Source organism: Anthonomus grandis, chromosome 5 (assembly GCF_022605725.1).
Source record: "Anthonomus grandis grandis chromosome 5, icAntGran1.3, whole genome shotgun sequence".
Classification (NCBI taxonomy): domain Eukaryota; kingdom Metazoa; phylum Arthropoda; class Insecta; order Coleoptera; family Curculionidae; genus Anthonomus; species Anthonomus grandis.
In genome coordinates, this window is record NC_065550.1 from 31306889 (window position 1) to 31330564 (window position 23676).

Genomic DNA, 23676 nt, shown 5'->3' on the forward strand with positions numbered 1-23676 from the left:
ACGTGATTTTTATAGTGCTTATTCGGAGATTTTCCTCATTAGAATCACTATACACAGTTCGTCGGTTACTGTAAGCAATTAGGAAAAATCAAAAGACTTCTACTGTGTAAGGGTCCTAAAACGTCAACAATTTTAAATAAATATAAGACAAATTATGAAAAAGATTCTGTATATATGTATGTATGTACATTTCCAGTAACTAGAATACTTTTAACAAAAATTTAATTTAAAATAATAAATCCTTTTTTTTTTGTTCGATCAATAGCTTTGAACCGAACTGTACTAATAAAAAATGTCCGCCTACATGCATGTATATATTTTTTTTATTATATTTAATTAAGTACGCTGCGACCAAAGGTGAACGTGATTCACAACTAAGCAAATTTGTATCAGTGAAGTAGCAATGCCAGTGGCGTGGGGGCAGACTTTAACCTCATTATTCAATGCAGCACTTATATTGTCTCGCTTTAATCTCATGATAAACATATGATAAATGAGTTCAAATTTTACACCCTTTTATTTGCACGTGAATCATTCCCACTGATTTTGTTTTTCGATTTAATTTTGTACTATAAGCGGTAGAGATTCATCACTGATAATAAACGAACAAATAGTGAATAACGAACAATTCAGTGAAATTATCTTAGCATCACATGCGCAAAAACACGCTGCAAACAGGTTCAACAATGTATAAGAAAATTAATTTAAATCTCCCGCCAAAGTGAACCTCTTACCTTGGACCATTCCTGGAGGTGCCACCATCAATGAAGTTTAACCGTTTTGTTTAATTTTTATTTTAGCATTCCCTTGTTAACGTGTATTTGTTGTAAGCACGTGAAAATTAAAAAAAAAAAACGTTCAACCTCACGCTTAACTTGGTATTTAGCAGTTTTGCAGATTTAAGTTCTATGGAATTAATTGTATTATTCTTGGACATTTTGCCTTATAGCTTCCAAGATATTTTTGCAATTTCATTACAGTATTATAGAGTTATTTTAACGATTACCTCAATACTGGTCGAGGTATTGAAGAGAGTTTTGACTTATAAGATCAAACGTTTTCTCAGAAATAATGTGATATATAAACCATTTTTGTGGTTTTAATGCTCTCCGAGTATGAGAGCCTCGTTTGTCCGGTAATTTTTAATTCTCGCCAGATTTTAGATTATCGGAATGAATAGAAAACCTGGAATGGGACAATTGCCAGTACGAATTTCAATTTAAAAAAAGTATATTCATTGAAATAAAAAATCAGAAAAAATATCAACGAATTCCGTTAATGAAATTTATAACACAACTAGGAGATTGGATGCACTGTAACATTATATGTGAATCCTCTGTGAATTTATTGTTCAAAAGAAAATAAAAATCTAGGGAATTCTAGGGAAAACAATTAGATTGTTAGGGATTTTTAGGAAAGTTGATCAAGCAACACTGATCCGAAGGACAGGAAAGGGCAAGGAACGACCAGGAAGTGAAACCTGAAATTTCTCAATTATTTTCTTGACATAACCTGAAGGCTATTTTAGTCAAAGTATTATGAACCAAAACGTCGATAGTTATTCATGAGTAAACCGATCAATGACATTACAATGCCTTAACCTTATTTTCGATATGCTTGGAAGAAAGATTTAAATTTCTTCCAGGCAGTTGAATGAATTTAGTAACATGTAATATAGGGAGAAAATAGATTCCAATCCAATTGCTAAGAAACAAATTTTAATTTTTTCCAGGCAGTCGAGTGCATTAAACCTCTGACAGAGGTTAAGGACATTAAGCGATTTTTCCACATGACAGAGAGAGAAAAAAGATTATGACAATGACTCACTGGATAGGTCATGATAGAGAGAGAAAAGGAACTCCAAATCAAGTGGCTGGAAGAATATTTAAATTTCTTCCAGGCATTATAACTTATTATATTAACATTATAACTTTATTTTCGACATTTTTTTTACATGCTTGGAAAAAAAATTTAAATTTCTTCCAGGCAGTTTAATGAATTTAGTAACATGTAATAGAGAGAGAAAATAGATTCCAATCCAATTGCCAGGAAAAATATTTTAATTTTTCTAGGCAGTTGAGTGCATTAAACCTCTGAAAGAGGTTGAAGATTCTAAGCAATTTTTCCACATGACAAAGAGAGAAAAAGGATTATGACAATGACTCACTGGATAGGTCATCATAGAGAGAGAAAAGGAACTCCAAATCAAGTGCCTGGAAGAATATTTAAATTTCTTCCAGGCATTATAACTTATTATATTAACATTATAACTTTATTTTCGACATTTTTTTTACATGCTTGGAAGAAAAATTTAAATTTCTTCCAGGCAGTTGAATGAATTTAGTAACATGTAATAGAGAGAGAAAATAGATTCCAATCCAATTGCCAGGAAAAATATTTTAATTTTTCTAGGCAGTTGAGTGCATTAAACCTCTAAAAGAGGTTGAAGATTCTAATCAATTTTTCCACATGACAAAGAGAGAAAAAAGATTATGACAATGACTCACTGGATAGGTCATGATAGAGAGAGGAAAGGGACTCCAAATCAAGTGCCTGGAAGAATATTTAAATTTCTTCCAGGCATTTGAGTGCATTCAACCATGCGACAGAGAGAGAAAAGAGCAACTCAAGTACCTGGAAGAATATCTTAATTGCAATACAACTTCTTGGAACAATATCAGCGGTGAAGTTAAAGGGAGGAAAAAACTGAGAATTTATAGGCACCTAATAATATTAATTAAATTTTAGCAAAGTTCGAAAATAAAAGCAGTAAATAGGTTGTTATTTTAAACCCAAGATATAAATCTGACGTTTTTGACATACGAAATTGAAGAAAATTCAAATACAAAATTGTAGAGGCGCCTGGTCTCTTATCAACTATGAGAACTAGCAATTTTTGGTGAATCTATTTTGACAATTATTGTCAATATTTTAAGCAAACAATTGCAGATCAAAGCAATAACGTTAGGAGCATCCACAAAAATAATAAATGGAACTATAAAAACTCTGGAAAGTCAAATAAACAAATAATTATTATCATTTAATGAACCATGGAAAGATATTAAAAATATATCAAGAGAAAATGATATTATCCTTGATACTGATCATTTAAGAAAAAAAAGTAAATTTTAACTAATTTGAATCAATACCCAGTAATGTGGACTATAGGTCATGCTGAAAATAAAGATATTGCTACATATACAAGAAAAAAATTTTAGGAAATAAAACAACTCTGAATAATCCGTGGATTTATCGCATGTTTGTCAGTATTGTCAATCACATGCAAATACGATTTTTTGAAATCAGTCAAAAACTCGCTATCGCAATTTTTTTTTTGAAATAGATAAAGTAGGAAGTGAACTTTTATAGAACAGTACAGGGAATCATTTGTTATTGGCAAATATTCCCTAATCGCGGAAATGAATGTAATTAAAAAAATGCATGGATGGTAATATTGAGACATATTCAGACTGCTTCAAGTAGGATCGATACTTTCAAAAGATCTTTTTTGATAATGCGAATAATTAAAACGAAGTCGAATGGCCCAAGATAGGTTTAGTAACATTACACTTCCTAATATTATTCTCATAAAGTCATGTTGCCAAAAATATTGAATATGAAGGACTCATAAACGGGTTTTTAAAGTCAGGGAACCTATAATTAGCACTCGCTTAACATACCTGTTATACATTTACAGGGTGACAATTTAAGAACTTGAAGTGGCTATATATTAGAAACGAAAAACTGAATAAGAAAATGCTGAAAACTGTTTCTATAAAACGAAGGGAGAACAAAAAACAGCTTTTTTCTTCTTTCTTTCTTTAAACAAATTTTAGCTCACTCTTACCTGCATTCCTTTGAACAGGGTGAGATAAATATACCCCTAAAATCTTAAATTAAAACCGGGTCGAGTGATATGTTACCTTAAATTCCTGAAAAATGTTCATTTCAAAACATTTCCGATGATACTATAGAAAGCTACATTTCAGGAAATTACTCTCTGCTTATCAAGGAAGACAATAAATAAAAACACTACTTTGACATTTTTATTATTATTTAATTAAATGTTGAAAATAACTTCTGTTATTTTAAAGACATGTTATTTTAAAATTTTTCATGTGCATTTACAAATGTTACTCTGCATACAGCATAGCATTCTTGAACTATTTTATGCTGGAGTTGCTCTAGTGACTAGGTCCGGGGATCTAGGTGGCCATTCAATAGAATATCTTCTTTCAACCCACTGGTTAGGATAATAATCATCTAACCATTGCCAAACAGAAACTACATAATGAGGAGGTGCTCCATCCTGTTGATATTGTGGTAAGCGTTCTTCTAATCATACATTTCCGTGTATGTAAGATGGTGATGCTGAAAGATGTGTGTCTCTTTGTCACTAGCTAGCGCAAAAAATTACTGATTACCCTAATTTTCTAGAAAATGTGATATGGACAGATCAAAGTACACTTATAAACTGTGGCATTTTTAACAGAACTAATAAACGCATTTGGAGCCAAAATAATGTGCGATAAATTCGGGAATTTCGGGCACAAGTGTTACGCGAGTTAGCCTAAATGTTTGGGCAGATATTTTTAAAAAAATCGAATTTTGGGTTTTTATTTTAATAATGGAACTCTTAACGGAGATTCTCATTACCAGTTTTTAAGATCAGATTTTGAAGACTATTTGGATAACATGATTCCTTTACAAAATTACTACAAGTGACCGAAATGAGTGTAAAACCTTATCGAAACATTGTTACAGGAAATATGTTACTCGTTGTGAATCTTCCTTGTTGATTAACAGAAACATCCGACAGTTTTGGAAGTTTGTAGAACACATTGACATCCAAGGCTCTTAGGATTGTTAGGATTTGGGAAAGGTGTACTGTTGCTTTTATTAATCATTTATCGTTATTGTACTGCAATTAGACGTATTATTAAGTACTGTTCCTCTATATGGAATCCCGCTTATACTTGTCACATTGACAGAATTGAAAAGTACATCAAAGAAACGTTTTATGGCTTTTAAGTTTGATATTATGTCTCTGGGGGGTTTTCAATTATGACAATCGAACTCTTCACGAGCGTTTTTCTCTGCCCACTCTGAAGGCTACAAAGGATAAAGCTGAGTTAAAAATGATTTTTAAACTTATGAACTCTGTAGTGGATAATCCTCTACTGTTGGTTCCCATAGGGCTTACTGTTTTAACAAAGCAAACGAGATATGTTCAAATGTTTAATCAACCCTATAGGCGCACTAACCTGGGCTTAAACTCATTCATTTCCAGATCCTCCAAATAAGCGAATTCTCTTCCTATCAATATTGATCCTTCAGGATGCCTTATAAATCATTTGTGGGTTTGATTTAGTTCATTTTCAGTTTTGATAAATAAAATGTATTGTGATTATACTGTTAGCTATGTGATTATTAATGTAGGTAGGTAGATGGGATTCTGGTGTTTGCTTCAAATTTGTAATTTGCTTTATTATTGTAATTTAATATGCAAGTCCCGTGAATAAATAAATAAATAAATAAAAAAGTTTGGTTTCATCAAGATGGTGCTCCACCCCACGACAAATCTCAAATTATCTTACAGAAAGGTTTGGTGACAGGTGGATTGGAAATAATGGTCCTGTTAGATGGCCGGCAAGATGTCCTGATTTGAATGTTTAGATAGATTCTTATGGAAAACATTAGAAAATCGAGTTTATGCAAGGGGGGAATTTTAAAATAATGAGGAGATGCGGATTAGGGAGTTTAACAGATTAAAAAGAGAAATAAGTCGTGCGGTGCTAAATATTCGTAAGGAAGTGCGATTGTGTCTTGGTACACAGGGACAATAATTTGAGCACTTAATTTAATTTTATTTTAAGATAAATGTTTTTTTGTTGCTAAATTTATCATTTATTTGTTTATGTACTTATTTACGTCTGTTAAATTTAATATGAAATTAATTTGTTTAAAAAGTTTCCCTAATTTTTTGTTTCCGTAAATAGATTTAGTCCCTTTTGAAATATTTACAGGTATTTCGGAAATAATAGGGGTGTAACCCTAAACTAATATGTGTGCACTACTAAGGTATTGCAGTGCTAGTATGTTTGTCTATCTTGTATTTATAACGTGTTACATTTATTGACAGTTTAAATATGTATTGTCTTGTCAATTTATCCACAACCTATACTGCGGTAAACTTTTTTTCCAAAAATTCAGGTTTTTGAAAATAGAAATATTACGTGTCATATATTATTAAAACGGGAATTTAACAAAGATGGTTGGCAAAAGACGAAACGTCGTATTAAAAATCCAAAAACATCATTATGTAGCACAAAAAAGTGGCAATACAAAAGTGCAAATTATTTTAAAATCGGATAAGAAATAAACTCTGAAAAAAATTAACATCGATTTTTCAAAATTTCGTATTTTTTCGAATATCTTTGAAACTAATCGAAATTTTTATTTTTTTTAAACGGCATATTGTTAAGCTTAAAAATTCTCCACTTTGCCCCAATTTAATTATCTTCGTATCTCTTATAGATTCCGAGATCCCCATGTTAAGGGTCGTACTTGAAACACCCGGTATATAGAGTATTCCATTTAAAAAATCAAAGGTGTTGCCATTTTTCTATCTAAACGGCAACGCTGCAGCGCTGAAAAAATCTTAAACCGATAGAACATTTCTAATATTTTCTAGTAATTGCATCTATGATATTGACATGAATAAAATAATGATGACACACATTACTACTACTACTACTACTAAAAATACAATTATAACACATTGTATATGGATATTTCGGGCTCTGCAAACATGATTGTAGCGGGGGATCTTAATCTAAATTTTGATGATAGGAGCTCTGCATGCACAACTCGCTTGAGTAATCTGCTTGAGTGTTATGGCTTGCAAATGCATGTTAAATCGTCGACACGTATTGCTCGATTCTCTTCGAGTACTATTGACTATATGTGCTCTAACTATTGTTCTGAGATCACTGTATGTACCGTTGAAAATGCTGCACTGTCCGACCATAAAGCAATTTTTTTTAACGTTTTACAACCTAAACAGCAAGCAAAATCTCTACCACATTTTGGCCGAGTTTTTAGCACTACAAATTACAAACAATTTAACAATTTATGCGCCTCTTCTAACTGAGACACAATTCTTGAATCGGATGACCCTATATCTGCTTTACACAATAGAATTGTTGACTTGTTTAATGCAGCTTTTCCTATCAAAAAGATAAAACGCAAAAAACTAAAAAGATAAAACGATTTTACATACAATTTGATTCTGGAAATGGTACAGAATCAATTTGTGTATAATTTCTCTATGCTATTGTGTTTAAACAACTGTGGTTCTATCATCAACAAATTGTGTATCAATTTGATTTATTTTATTGTATATATAGTACACTATTTGTGTACTTAAATTCGACAATATTTTATATTTATTTAATATAATTGTTCAGTAAATAAGCAAACTCTTAGTGTTTTTTTTAACATGGTATGTACAGGAAAAAAACACAATTTGTGCATTTTAAATACACACGTTAGTGTACAACTATAAAATTTTATTACAAATTGTGTATAATAATACTATATATTGTTTTATAAATTTAAATATAGTGTAGGTACTTAAATATACTTATTTTAGATTTGTATATCAAATTAACATAAGAACTGAAGTTTTTTATTACAATATTTTGTATTTATATTCATAAAATTTTAAAATAATCAATATATTTGTATAAAAAAAATAATCAAATTGTTTAAAAATTTAAAATACATTTTAGAGAATTTCGTCATAAATCTGTGTAATAATAAATTCTAGGGCGCCTAGAAAAAACACAAACATTTTCCTAATTTGACTTATTTTCTTTTTATCAAACGTTAGGCTCCACTTTTTCCCATCGTAATACTTAATTTACTTATTTAATTTTAAGCAAATTATGACTTTTTTCCATATTGACTGTTTTTCCCAAGCACTCTAACATTTATGTTTTATAAAAATTTTAGTTGCATAGATAGGGTAAAAAAATTCAATTGTTTTAAAAAAACATTACAACAACTTAAAATAGAAATTCTTAGTTGTAAAAACAGGATTTTAAATAAGGCTAATAAATACATACATTTATGTACAGGGTCATTTTTTATATTTGCGTGCCCATAAACAGGGGTAATGTAAGTGATAGAAAAAACTTTTTATACAAAAGTTGCATATTTTTTTCCGTATTATCTTTTAGATTTGTAAAAAAAAAACAAAAGCGCATTGCAAAGTTAATAAAACAATAGCAATAAGTTGATTTTATTAAATAAAACGCCCTATATATTTTCTGCTAGATCTAAAGACCTTTTTTCCCTGATTTCTAAAATATATAGGTTGTCTATATTTGCAAGGGCTGTTTTTAAATTATTCAAGTTTAAAATTTTTATAAATTAAAATTGTGTTCGCCAAGTTGATCATGGAGTGCCGAGACGTTCTGCATACGTCAACCTCGGCTAACCTCGGGCACCAGTATCTTTTTACATACTCTTAAAGTGACAAATTTAAACGCTTCTGACGCTCTTAACAAGCTTCGCAATTACTCCTAAATCTACATTTTACTATTATTATTTTTATTTAAATACATGTTTGTATTTGGCGTTTCTTACAACTTATAAAACCATAATGGCTCATAGACCAAGAAATGTACCCTTTTCCAAAATGGTGGATATGGTTTTGATGTTTGGTAAGTTTTAAATATTGTAAACAGTAAATACCTGTGAATTCTCAACTAGAAAAATATTACTCTAATGCTAGCACTATGCCCAGACATTCCCAAACCAATTTCATCCCAAAAGAAAATATTTTTTAAATCTGATTAACCGCCTAAGGGAGACTGGAAGTTTCAACGAAAGACGGTTCGACCAGGGTACGAGAAAGAAATTTTAAGAATTGTCGAAGAATCACCAAACATTAGTACTAGGGTTTTAGCTGAACAGATGAGAAATATTGGGAAAACCGAGACACATAATATTTTACGGAGTCAACAACTTTACCCATTTCATCTTCCAAAAGTACAGGGTGTTTTACCCGACGAATGTGAAATGAATAATAGAAATGTGGATTTTATAAAGGCGATTCTGTTTACTGACGAAGCCACGTTCACGAGAAACGGCATGACAAATATCCATAACGCACACATATGTGCTAAAGAGAATACTAGGGCCATAGTTGAGACACATCATCAAGTAAATTTTAAAGCCAATGTGTGGGCAGGTGTTATGGATAACTTTCTTTTAGGACCTGTCATTTTACCAGGTAATTTGACTGGTGATTCATTTCTGTTTCTACAATACTGCCCGATTTGCTTGATGATTTGCCTCTAAATTTAAGACAAAATTTTTGGTTAAACTCGACGGTGCTCCAGCTCATTTTGCTATAAATGGGATATAGGAGCGATTTACATCAAGTATTTCTTAATCGCTGGATTGGTCGGGGTCGAGATGCTCCTGTGTCGTGGCCACCTCGTTCGCCCGACCTTACACCTTTGGATTTTTCCGATCCGATTTTAAACGAGGATCATTTAAAGGAAAGAATCATTGCAGCTGGAGAGCATTTCAAGTTGAAACAAATAATTTTTCAAAGTCTTTATTTTCTTTAATAAAGAGGGCTCGTATGCGTATACAAATGAATGAAGGTCACGTAGAACAAATAGTTTAGGGTCATTATTCAATGATTTTCATGATTTTTATGATTCTAAATTATTATAATAAGTAATTTAGCATTAATTTAGAAAAAATTATGTATGTTTATTTTGTTAACTTCTTAAAATGTATCTAGATTTTAAAATTAAGATATCTAATAAACGGATCCTCAGGCCGACATTTACTAAGAATACTTTTTTTACAAGAAAAGATTGGGTAATTAGATTTTTTTACTAGAACTTTATTGTACAGGGGTACAAAAAAGTTTTGGTATTATTAACACATCCAATATACCGCAGGTGGCGCCCTCTGCAAGGTAAAGCGAATCCGTGAACGAAATTCAATTTCTCGTTCCAAAAAACCCCCTCACACCAAATTTTAATTTAATATCTTGGGAAACACTCGACTTACTTCAAAAAAAAAATTTATATTTCTCATTTTGACGCCCTGTATATTGAATACCGAACGCTCAATTAAAAAATGGCATAACGAAACTCGCATTATTTTGGTCCACCCTATAGGTGGCCGGCGGATTGGCCTGCTTTTTCCGGACGCCCTGTATATAAGATCAATGGTTATGTTTGTCAAGACCTAAATTCTTGAGAGGGCGTATTATAATACTTCCAGTTATTTTTATTTAATTTTAATATATGTACAACATCTTGTCAGGATGTATTGCAACAATAAACTTGTAAACAGTAAACTTTTAAACAGTAGCAAAACGATAAATGTACTTACAGTAACTTGTGGTGTATATTTGGAACGTGTAAGAAGACAGAATGATATTTGCTTACGTCAGGATTCGAGATCATTGATATGAAATGATACGATACTACGTACCTAAAAAGTAAAAGGTACCTGTGAGCAAATATTTTACCCTAGTTATTGTAATTGTTAAATAAAAGTAAAATACGTTTACACAAGGCCATTTCAGATTTATAGCTCCTGTACACAATACCATAAAACTATCAATAAGACTAACATCCTTCAAATTATAGACATCAGTAGACCTTGTTAAAGAGTTGTTCTCCAATCCAGGCAGAACAAAATCTGATGTCCAGCATTATAAATCGTGTTGATGGGATAGTGCTAGCAAGCACTCCACAAAACAACACACTGTTGTAATGGCCAATTACACAGTCTACAAAATAATCCCAGGTGCCACAACACTCTGGATTGCACTAGTGCCAAACACCTACTTACACTAGCTAGCGTTGTTTTACGTACCAAGGTATCAGGTCACTACACCTAGCACGGAAGGATGCGCATATAAATATTACTTTCTTTATACTGATCATGATTAAAATAATAAGAAACATAAGGTAAAACATTGCTCAGTGAAAACTCTCACCTTTGTAATTTATCAGGTTTGATAGTTCAATAAAGGCACTAACCACAGCACTAAAGAAAAGTTACGGGAGAACAAGTGGACACTGCTCCACGACTGTTTTCGACTAAAGTTACCATCGAACTGAATTCTAAAAAGGATCATATTAGAAATATCCCTTAAAAGAATTCTGGTAAACATCTGTCATCGCCTATGTTTTTGAGAACTTGTAAATACCAATATTTTCACACATTATAACTTTCTCCGAAGTGACCTTTTTACCGGCATAAGTGCTAGTAAGTGCTATTTCTGTTTATTTTGTTATCTCCGAAAACCTCTTAAAAACATAAAACTTAAAGATTCTCACAGATCGTCCTTATCTTTACATGTCAGCCCTTAACATTCCGATCGGTTATCGTTTCCTTTTTTATTAATTTTTGATGATATATATAACCAGAAAAAATATAATAAGTAAAATAAATTCACGTCTTACATGTTTTTGTATGTATGTTCGTATTTTATATTTGTGTCTTAAATATTTCTTTTTTAATTTTAAATTTTATACTTGTAGTTTGTACGTTTTCTAGCTTTGTTAAAAACGTTTTAATGTTATGACAATAAAGCAATATTTGACTTTGACTTTGACTATTTTTTTTTTGGGTTACTATAGAGTGTGTGAACTGCTCATCCCTTTTTACGTGTACTGAAACTTGGACTATGCAATACATAATAGTCTTTTTTTAAATTTTTTATACTGGCCCTATTTCTTTTACTTAAATTTCTATTATATTATATTTAAATATTTTCTAGATCCGTCCCTGCCTCTTTTGTACACGAGACAGCCGGTATACAATCGAGCGACTTTAAAAAGCCGGCCGGTATAGGTCACACTACCATTAACCAAACATCACGTGGTCACGTGCTTATTTTTTCCCGAATGGAATTTGACCGGTGTCGCTGTCCTTGTCGCGTGCGCTACGTCCCCCTAGTACGCGCCGTAACGTACGTCTTAGATAACCCGTCGGAGCTTATCATTCGGGTACTAAATCTAATCACCGACACTCGGCCGGGAGTAAATATATACGGACGATATTTTTGAATTTCTATTGAGTCACCGACCGAAACCGAAGTGTCATTAGTGTCAGTTTATAGCGAGCGAGCACGTGTGTACGGTACAACAGCAGAGCGGTAGCGTAATTTAATAATTTAATTGATTGATTTACGTGTAAAATAAACGAGAACTACTTAAAAATTTCGATGGTCCGTTATGGATGTTCGTCTTAAATTCTTCGCCTCAAATAATGTACAAAATCTGTTGATATCGCGTAAACGGAGACGGCGGAAGCTCGATTTATAACCAAAATAACCCCGCGCGCTTTTCTTATTCGATTTTTGTTTTTTATAATAAATACATAGTTGTGATAATAATTCCATTATAGCCGTGTGATATTAATTTTTAAGAGAGAATTAAAGACTTGATAGTCAGTAAGGTAATTTAAATTATTAAGTAAAAAAAAATGAACGGGACTACGAACGGGAACGGGTACCCGGCCAATAATATAAACACCCAATATACGGCCGTGTTTGAAACTGAAACTTTACAGAAGAAAAAACAGCCTGGTAAGTTTACCCATAATATAATATATGTTATATAAATAACCTCGTTTTTAACCGCGTTTTTTTTTTTATAACCTGCATTAGCCATTTGCTTGGTTTGAGTGGGTTTACATCCCACAAAGTAAAACAGAACCATAATATTATGTACCACCCTGTTTACCCATTGACACCTGTCAAAAAAATGTTCCACCTGCCCTAACTCAATAATATTTTAGTGAGTTTTAAATCATTGATTGTAAGGGTTTTTTTTAATTTTTTTTTTTGGGCAAAAAATTGATTTCTAGGTCGAAAATGGGTTTAACTAGAACATTTGTCACTTAACAACTATTTGACATACTAAGAGGAAAGGTGTTACTCAAGCAAGAAAAACCATGTCCTAAGGAATAATTTCATATATGAACCATTTTTGTAGGTCTACAACTTTTTGAGCTAGAAGTAGTTTTACTTAGGGTGAATGCGCCTGTTTTCGACCGCTTAACGGTTTTTTGTCTTTAAAAATTGTAATCTTGAGTTTAGTTGTGGGATGGGATCGAAGGAATAAAAACAAACGTCACTTTATGTACTGGCCAACGTTTCGCAATGATTTTATTGCTTCATCAGGGCCCTAAGGTAACAAAAAGACACCATAAAAAAGGATTATTATATATAAACAAAATTTAACTTTTTGGGGTTATGTTGATACCACCAAAAAAGAAAAAAACAGAAAAACAAAAAAAAAAAACAACAAAATCTTAGATTTGAAATAAAAAATTACAACCCATAGTCTCTTTTACTGGTTCCCCTCTTTACAATTTAACAAAACTTTTGTCCAACATTTTACAACATTTTTTTATAAAAGATGAACGATATGTGAAAAATTCTTTTGATTTCGCTAATTACATTAAAGAGCAAACAGTCCCTGAAGGTTATATTCTTGTATCGTTGGATGTTGTTTCTTTATTTACTAATATACCGGTGGACCTAGTAACTGATATAATCACCCAAAAGTGGCATCTTATCCGGCCTAATAGATCGCTAGACCTTGAAACAGTTGTTTTTCTTTTTAATTTTTGTATTGAGAATAATTATTTCCAACATGGTGAAAATTTCTATACCCAAATTTTTGGCCTAGGAATGGGAAACTGCATGTCCCCAATATGCTCAGACATTGTAATGGCACAACTACAAGATCAGTGTATTTCTGAACTATCTTTTAATGTACCTTTTTTCTGTAGGTACGTTGATGACATAATCACGGCAATTCCAAATAAAAAAGAAAACGAAATTCTATCAGTCTTCAATAGTTTCCATCCACGTTTACAATTCACTATCGAACAAGAAATTAACTTTAGTCTTCCATTTTTGGATGTTAAAGTCATAAGATCCACAGATGGTACCATAAAAACAGATTGGTATCAAAAACCAACTTTTTCAGAATGCATTTTAAATTATTTTTCAGAACATCCTATGACACACAAAATAAATGTAATAAAAAACTTAAAACATCGGTGCTTGAGACTTTCTAGTCCAGAATATCATAAAAAAAACCTTCATTATGTTCAGACAATTTTAAAGAAAAACAACTACACCCTATCAATTATTAAAAAAATAATTAACGACACTGAGAACATTACTCAAAATATTACACGAAACAATGAAAATAATCAATTGGCTTATTTCAAGATTCCTTACATTAACACACTTTCTCATAAAATTAAAAAGACCATACAATCAAAATCTGATGTTATTAAAATCTCAGAAAGAAGTGAAAACTCGGTAAGAAAACATTTCTTTACGAAGCTTAAAACTAAAGACGCCTTTGATTTACATTCTAACATTATTTATAAAATACCTTGCTCTGGGTGTGATGTGTGTTACATTGGTCAGACGGGTAGATATTTGAGGCAGCGCCTATACGAACATGAGTATGATTGTAGGAATTTAGCCCTTAAAAAAAACCCTACTGCTTTAGCTGAGCACAAAATGAATACAGGACACAATTTTAATTTTGGCAAGACTACAATTATGGGCCAACAGCAGCTTTTTAAAAAGAGACTTCTAGCCGAAATGATAAACATAAAAAAACATAATAATGCGGTAAATAAAAGAACGGATATAGACAATCTAAGTTCCTCTTATTTTAATCTAATAGATCAAATCAAAATGTAAACTTTTGGTGACTGTTTTGGTTCTTATCACTAAAAAGAATGCGTCTATTGTGTTCTCGCATACCTGGTTTTTCTGGCTAGATGCTAAATTATTATTGTACACCGTAGAATCAATTTTAAAGCAACTGTCTGTGATACAACCCATCAATTTAAACCGTTTTTGTTAAAAAAACAATATTTTATATATTCTATGTTACCTGTGTGTCCTGTAAACATGATTTTTTATGACAAGCAAAATCACACTGTTATGTAAGCAATTTTATCATTTTTTTTTTTTTTTTGTTGTGTAATTTTTTATTTCAAATCTAAGATTTTGTTGTTTTTTTTTTGTTTTTCTGTTTTTTTCTTTTTTGGTGGTATCAACATAACCCCAAAAAGTTAAATTTTGTTTATATATAATAATCCTTTTTTATTGTGTCTTTTTGTTACCTTAGGGCCCTGATGAAGCAATAAAATCATTGCGAAACGTTGGCCAGTACATAAAGTGACGTTTGTTTTTATTCCTTCGATCCCATCCCACAACTAAACTCAAGATTTCAAACCTATAGGATCGCAACTAGAATTTATTTAAAAATTGTGCAGCCCAACGGTCTTGACGAATATGTCAATCAAGTTTTGTTCTTGATGATATAATAGTATTTAGTAATTGCTTTTTTTTTTGAAAATAAGTATAACTATGCCCAAAAATTTACAAATAACAGAAAAATACAAAATATGCACTTTTGCCGGTTTTCGGACACCCGGAATTGTTGTCGGCCAAAATTCTACCCGTTTTCGACCAATACGTTCTATTTTCGTCCACATGTCTTACCGTTTTTCGGCCATTGAGTTTTTTTACTTATAAGTTCTTATATTTTATAATAAAGCTATTATTTATACCTATTTAAAAAATAAATAAATAAAAGCAACAAATTATACCTTAAAATGTAGCAGGAGCTAAAATTGTTATTCCATGAATTTTTGGTAAAAAAGGAACAAAAAAATTAAGCTATAAAAGAGTGCAAGCAGAGAAACTAAGAGCAACAAAAACAAATATAATCTTTTGATGCTGCTTCAATGTACGTCATTCCAATAAACTCTGTGCATCGCAAGTGAAACCAATTTGTGCACTTATCACATCCAATGTTCTTTTCATCGTCTATTTCTGTGTCTTACTAAATCTTCATTACAAGTAATACATTTTGTTTTTTCCTTCCTTTCAGCCCCTTCGTGAGTGCTGTCTTGAACATTTCTTTTATTTTATCTTTGTCTGGCGGTCGTTCTAACATTGATTTTCTTTTTTTCTGTTAATCGAAGTTTTTGGGCAGACATTCTATTCTGTTTTTTTTTTTCAATTTCCTCTGCCTTTTTTCTTTTAACAGTATCCTTTTCCTCGTAATGTCTTCTCCATGCTACAGACGAAATAGCGCTTGGTAAATTTTCATTGTTTATTTTATTTATTATTTGTTATTTTTTATTTGTTTATTTATTAATAATTAACAGTAGTCTTAAGTAAAAACTATAATACTAATAAACAATACTGTGCTAAACATTATCCAAAGAGTGGGAGTAGGGCACTATCCCAAGATAGTTGCCCTAGCTGACGACTTAAATTTATTTAAAGATGTACTGAAAAAATCAAGATCTTTTGCAAATCTATTCACTGTAGAAGCTATTCTATTTATAGGACTGTTTAGTAGATAGGATGTTCTGCAAAAGGGAATGTGGAGAAGCACCTGACCTCATGTTGTGTAAGAAGATACATGCAAAGAGAAAAGGCACAGACATTCCGGACTTCTAACAATACCATTCAGAACCTTAAACGCAAAGCAAACATCAAAGAACTGCCTTCTACTTGATAAGGAGTTTATGCTCAGGTAGGACATGGTCTCTGAACAGGTAAGATCCAGGCCTGACTTCATAAGAGTATATCTGGCAAACCTGATAAACTTGTGCTGGATATTTTCAAGCCTCTCAATGTGAATCAGAAAATGAGGTGACCAAACAATATTGGAGAATTCGAGAAGAGATCTCACCAGGCAAATATATAGTGTCTTCAATGCTGACACATTAGTAAAGTCTTTGCAAGATCTTTTGATAAAACCAAGCAGTTTATTAGCTCTATTTACAGTATTTTCGAAGTGGTGGGAGAAAGTAAAACTCGGGTCCAGAAAGACACCCAAATCCTTGACTGAGTCAAGCTCCTTCAAGGGGATACCATCAATAACATATTGACAAGGAGGGGAGACCCTTAAACGAGTAAACCTCATAAACCCACATTTCTTAACATTCAATGACATTTCATTCGACTTACACCAGGAAAACACTCTGTTTATATCTCTCTGAAGCACCAACTGATCCTGAGAGGAGGAAATCCGCCGAAAATTTTTCAAATCATCAGCAAAGAGCAAAAACTCAGACTCCAGTAGGGAGCCGAGGTGATTGATAAAGAGACTGAATAACAATTGCTGCTGACTTTCTTTTTATATGTCACAGGTTCTGGATACATCAAATGACGAAGAAACGAGCCTTGATTTTGATCATGATATTGGTTAGTTCTAAAAGGGATTCTTGTATTAATTCTTCACTAGATTGGTGTTGCAAAACTGTTTCCTTTTCAGCGTGAGACGTTGGTACTGTTTCCGGTGTTACCTCCCGGGACTCTACGTTTAAGTCGGTATCTAATACAAAAGTATATTAAATAACAATAAGAATAGTAATAAGTAATAGTAGCAAGCTTTTTACAAACCTGTTTTATTTTCATCATACAAAGTTGATGATGATGTTTCAGTAAAAGTCTCCCCTGATTCTTCTACGTTGAGCTCGGTATTTGTGTTCATTTCATTATGAGAACATGATGTTTCAGGTGTAATCTCCCAAGGTTCTATGTTAAGCTTAGTATCTAATAAGACAGAAAAAAGAATATAACGTAATAATACAAAAAATAGCTTTTCACAAACCTGTGTCCTTTTCATTATTATAGGAAGTTGATGAAAGTATCTCAGGTATCACCTGCTGATGAGACTTTATGTTGAACTCTGTATGTGTTTCCTCATCAGAAGTTTTTTCAGGCATGATATCCCTGGGTTTGACGTAGAACTCTTTATCTTTATCGCCTATCGGCATACAGATAATATTCTGTACAGGAATGATGTCAATATTATCCATATTAACATATGTTCCAGTTATATTATCTGGAACGACGTCTGTAATGTGAGGAAGAGGGTCTTGTAATGGTTGTTGGTGAGTCACAACAATGTTATTCGGCAGGGTCACATCTGTAGAAGGAATACTTAGCTCCAGAATTTTAATCTCTTCCATAATTACATCAACGTTAATACCGTAACTAACTAATTTTTCGCGAATTGCTTCCAAAACCTGTTTGGAACCTTTAATATTGTCGGAAGATAGTGATGGTTCTACTAAATCGGAAATCCTGCATAGTTCTATCAGTATTGTGATTCTCCAAAGTGTTTCTTACACACTTCGTGTAATCAACATTGTTCGGGTTTAACGGAAAAAGGCCACACTTGCGGAAACCATTGATGATATACTGGGTCATATTAATATTATTAAGACATTCCTGAAACACTTGGCAGAAATTTTGTTATTGAAGAATTAATATTTTCCGGTCGATTTTGCCACTTTCTGACCGTAGTTTTCCACTCTGTCTTCATGGGCTGTCTTCAAACGCTGACATCTGCGGGTTGCAAGATGTGTGTGGTATTGGGTGGAAGCCCATAAAGTATGATGTCATTTTGCTCACAGAATTCACTGAGAGCCATGGTCATATGGCCATCTATAAAAAGGATGATAGGCTTTTTTATCTCATTTTCTAATAACCATTTGGAAAAATCGTTTGCTATGTACTCATAGAGCACGTCCGATTTCATCCATCCTGAATCGGATCGACCCAATACCCAGTTTTTTGGCATAGTTTCTACTAACTGCCTGGGTGGCCTTGGTAAGGGAATACTATTAAAGGCGGACAAAGATTCCCGATTGCACTGAAAACGATTAGTACCGAAAGGTTTTCTTTTTCTTATCCTTTTTTAATTTGGTAGAGATTTTTCCAGCCTCTTGGTGCCAAGACTTTGCCGGTCTTGGGGCACATAGAAAAACCCGATTCGTCGTCGTTAAAAACACGACTTGGGTCGTCAAATATTTCTAAATAATTATGATCAGTTAAAAAATGCATTAGTTCTCTAAACCACAACCTTATGGATTCCTCAGTAATTACAGCTCTTGCTTTGTTTATTGATTCGGCTTCCCGCAATGAAATTTCTGGGCAACGCCTTAAAAAATTAGCATACCATCGTTCACCAGGCTTGCCGTTTTTAAAAAGGTGTTGTTTTTTCAAATCCTTAATAATGCATTCGACGGTAGCCATGAGATCAGATTTTTTAATGGGAAAACCACATTTTGCCATAGTTAAAATCCATTCAACAATTTTTTTTTCTACTGCGATAGATAGAAGTGGTTCCGGTCCAGTTTTTCTGGAAATTTTGGGAATTTTTTCTTTAAGATGATCTTGATTTGTACTTCTAGGAACTTCATATCGTCTACTTGCTTCCCTAACTTTTAAATTATTTTCGCGTATTTCGCGTAGAGCCATATTCAAGTTTTCTTCAGAATACTTAAAGAAACATCTTTTCTGTTTAACTACGCGACCTTCACGAACTTTCTTTTTATTTCCCGCTTTCTTGCCACTATTTGCCATCTGTAATAAAAGAATTGCTTACAAAAATTTAAAAGAATAGGCCCTTTAAAAATTTTTTAGTACTTAATTCAACGATAATTATTGACTCGGCCGAAAACCGGATCACTGATTTTTTTACTTGTTCAGACCTAGGACTCGGCAATCTGATATAAGAGGCATACCGGGTATTATAATGTATATTCTCCACATTTAGTTCATCCGAGAGTTCACCATTTTGTTTCTTAACAATCAGGCAGACTGTTTCCAAAATAAAATTACAGTACAAAGTAAGAATTTTGTGTCTCACAAGGGATGACAAGTCTGTAGAGGATCAAGCCTAAATAAACCTCTAATAGCCCTCTTTTGCAACATAATAATACCTTATTAAAGACATACTGAGAACATGATCCATAATAAACATGGGATTCAACTAAATAAAAATATGAATCTCTAGCCACTAAGCTGTTTAAATTATTCACAATGACACGAAGAGCATAGCAGCCCTGAAGAAATTTTGTTGCATAATGTGCTTATATGATTTTCAAATTTTAACCCAGAATCAATATACAACCCAAGAAATTTGCTCACATTAGCAGACAATTACTTAAAAGACATCTTTAAATGCACATATGAATTTTAAAATATTTGTTTTAGAAATATTAAAGAACAGCTTATTAGCATCACACCATCTTTTTACCTTACCTATATAAATCCGTCCGCATATTTGCCTTAAGCTGCTCAGAATTCTTATTTTGCCAGAGAATGCTGGTATCATCTGAAAAGATGGGAAAATGGCCATTTATTAAAATATGAGGCAAATCATTAACATAGATTATAAGAATAAGAGAGGCCCCAAAACTGTTCCCATCAAATATGAGTGGAACCACTCCAAGAATCCTCTGAATCCATAAGCCTCCAATTTACTCAACAGTATACTGTTGCTGATGCAGTCAAAGGCTTTAGACAAGCCACAGAAAACTGCGGCAGCCAATCACCATTGTTTAGTCCAAGACATAATAACTTTTCCAAAAAATAGAAAAGAGCATGAGTCTGCAGCAAACTACTGTACACTTATAAGGTTGTGCATATTTAAATATGAAAGGACCCTATTTATAAATAATAAGTTTTTCCACAATTGATTCCACAAAGATATTGGTCAAAAGGTCCCCATACCCACTTTTGTATAAAGGAATACCACAAGCTTTTTTTAAACAAGAAAAGCTGGCAAAAACTTCCAAAGCTGTGTCTGGTCGAGCTAACAGCACTCTCAATGAGATATACCCAGAAGAATTTTTAACTTGTCTAAATAATTCCTGAATTTCTAATGATGAAACTGGAGTAAACAAGAAAACTTCTGAAACAGACAAATGATTCAAGTATTCCTGAAAATCCACATGATCAGTGCAATCACCATAATTCATGTTATGTCCAATATTGCGATAGAACTCATATATATCTCTGCAGGCCTGGATTACCCATGGGGCTAAAGGGGCTGGAGCCCCGGGCCCCGTCATTCAGAGGGGCCCCACTGTACCTTTGTCCCCGACTAGACAAAACTATTGCAGAAGCCTTTCAGAAAGAAAATAATTATTGGATTGATGTTTTTAAAAGAATTGTAGTTGTAATTAAATTTCTGGCAAAAAGGGGTCTGCCTTTTCGTGGTGATAATGAGATTTTTGGGTCACCATCTAATGGTCTTTACATGGGAATTAATTGCCAAATTTGATCCTTTTATAGATAATCATACTAAGAATTATGGGAATAAAGGTAAAGGCACTGTTTCTTATTTGTCTAAGACTATCTGCGAGGAGTTTATCCAAATAATGTCCGATAAAGTACTAAAAAAGATTATAGAAGATATAATAGCATCAAAATATTTTTCAATAATAGTGGATTCGACTCCAGATTTATCGCACGTAGATCAGTTATCGATTATTATCCGCTTTTGCTCTAGTGAAAAGGGTGGGCAAGTATATGAGAGATTTTTAGGATTTGTACCTATTTTCAGTCATACTGGTAAATCCCTGTCGGAGGTTGTTACCCATTTTTTGACAAAGAATACGCTGGATTTAAAATTTTGTCGTGGACAGTCATACGACAATGCTAGTAATATGTCGGGGCAGTATAATGGCCTTCAAGCATATATAAGAGAAATTACAAAGGTAGCTTTTTACGTGCCATGTTTTGCACACTCTTTAAATTTAGTTGGAGAGTGTGCTGTTGACGATTGCCTTGATGCTACAAAGTTTTTTAATTTTTTCTAAAAATTGTATGCTTTTTTTGAGTCCTCCACACATCAATGGCATTTGTTTTTAGATAATATTGGCAAAACCTTACTGTCAAGTACCACTCGTTGGAGCTGTAGAGAAGATGCAGCAAAAGCGTTAGTAACAAGCTATGTCCAAATAAACAGCTGCTTAAAAATTATGTTGGATGATCCATCAGAAAAAAAAGACATCAAGTCAGAAGCCATGGGACTTTCTAAACAAATGATAAAAATGGAGACTCTTGTAATGGCTACCTTTTGGAGCAAAATTTTAAGACTTTTTGGGGAAGCTTCCAATATACTTCAAAAGCCAGGTCTGGATTTGTTGTTTGGTGAAAACATTTTAAAAGGGCTAATCAGAAGTGTTTACTACCACAGGAAGAATATGAGTATTCTATGGGCAGGTCAAAGCGAAAAAAATACCCGGACAGTAAAAATGAAATATTATTGAATGAAAGAGAATTATTTCGCACGCAGTCATCTTTAGTAATAGTAGATAAGCTGGTCAATGAATTAGAACGACGGTGTAATGCATATTCAGATTGCCCAGTTGTTTGGTTTGATTTCAAAACTTAGCCCTAATGTATGTTTATCTAAATCAGAAGTTGAAGAGTTTTCTGCAAAAGTAATAAGCGTGTACGCAGATGACCTAAATATTAATTTAACAGATGAGCTGGTATTTTTCTCGGAACTTCTTAAAACCTCTTCCGAAAAAATATGCAATCCACTTGATCTTTTAAGATATATTTTAGAACACCAATTAATTGACACGTTTCCTAACGTATATACGCTTTTGAAAATTTATCTATCGATACCAATAGCAAATTGTGAGTCTGAGTGTTCCTTTTCCAAGCTAGTTTATATAAAAAATAAATATAGAGCCACAATGCAGGAGGAACGTCTGTCTTCTTTAACATTAATGTGTATGGAAAGGGACTTTTTAAAGGATTTAGAGTTAAATGGCGTAATAGAAGATTTTGTAAAACTGAAATTACGAAAAAAGGTATTTTAATGTTTCTATTTTCAAAAGAACCTTTTCTTTTATATAAGTAATATATATGTAGTATTATAAATAATATTTTTTGCATTTTTTTTATAAGGGGCCCCTTGATCCTTTATTAGCCCCGGGCCCCATAAAACCTTAATCCGGCCATGTATTTCTGTTAATAGTATAGTTTTATGTAGATTTGTAAGATTTTATGACTTCCTTATAAATTTTCCGATAATTATTATAAAATGATTTACTTGTAAAAAAAAAAGAAATCCACTGTTTATAAGTGTAAGAATCTCACTAAATTAATATAAAAATATTTGGAACTTGAATTTCAGTTCTCCATTATGTGTTTTGAAAATTTACTTACTGGGTTTCGTTAACAGTTCCCTAGTAATTGCTTCATAAAACCTAATCATTTAATTTTCTTAACAAACAATTCAATTTTTAACATTAAAAATTATGTTACATAGGAGAGCATAACTAGCTAAGGCACAAAAAGGGTTGGGAAACACTATTGATCGGATTGAATATTGAAAAATTGATCTAACATTGGTTTCAGGCTAACCTTTCCAGGTTTTTAGGGGTGTTACTGTGAGATTAATTAATTATTCTATTAAGAGTAAAAGCATTCTCCAAGGCATTATTTCATATATGAACCACTGTTGTGAGTTTAATACTTTCCAAGCTAGAACCAATTCTATCTGCCAAAACCCAGTACTCGACAAAGAAACCTGAATTGAAAGCTTTGTTCCATCATCAATCGAAAATGCTTTATTGTATGAAGAGTTTAACGCTCTTATTTTAAAAGCTGAGAAAATAAATAGATATTAAATCAAATGCCCTCATACTAAGCACTAAAATGCAATAACAAAATACATCCATAACCATTCATTAACACACAACAAAAGAGGTGAAAACATATAGTAAAATTGTTAAAACACACTTTTATAAAATTACGAT

General features: G+C 32.5%; 2 protein-coding genes across 2 annotated transcripts in view; one reads left to right on the plus strand and one right to left on the minus strand.

Moving 5' to 3' along the window:
• LOC126735838 (uncharacterized) overlaps window positions 1-20193 on the minus strand; it is a 40524-nt gene extending 20331 nt beyond the window's left edge. The window contains exon 1 of the mRNA XM_050439917.1: window positions 20159-20193. Within this exon, the coding sequence (XP_050295874.1) occupies window positions 20159-20178 (20 nt within the window). The 5' untranslated portion in view covers window positions 20179-20193. The remainder of the gene's footprint in view (window positions 1-20158) is intronic.
• The window catches only part of LOC126735836 (putative inorganic phosphate cotransporter), a 42439-nt gene continuing 30862 nt past the window's right edge, over window positions 12100-23676 (plus strand). Inside the window, exon 1 of the mRNA XM_050439914.1 lies at window positions 12100-12634. Coding sequence (XP_050295871.1) covers window positions 12532-12634 — 103 coding nt within the window. The 5' untranslated portion in view covers window positions 12100-12531. The remainder of the gene's footprint in view (window positions 12635-23676) is intronic.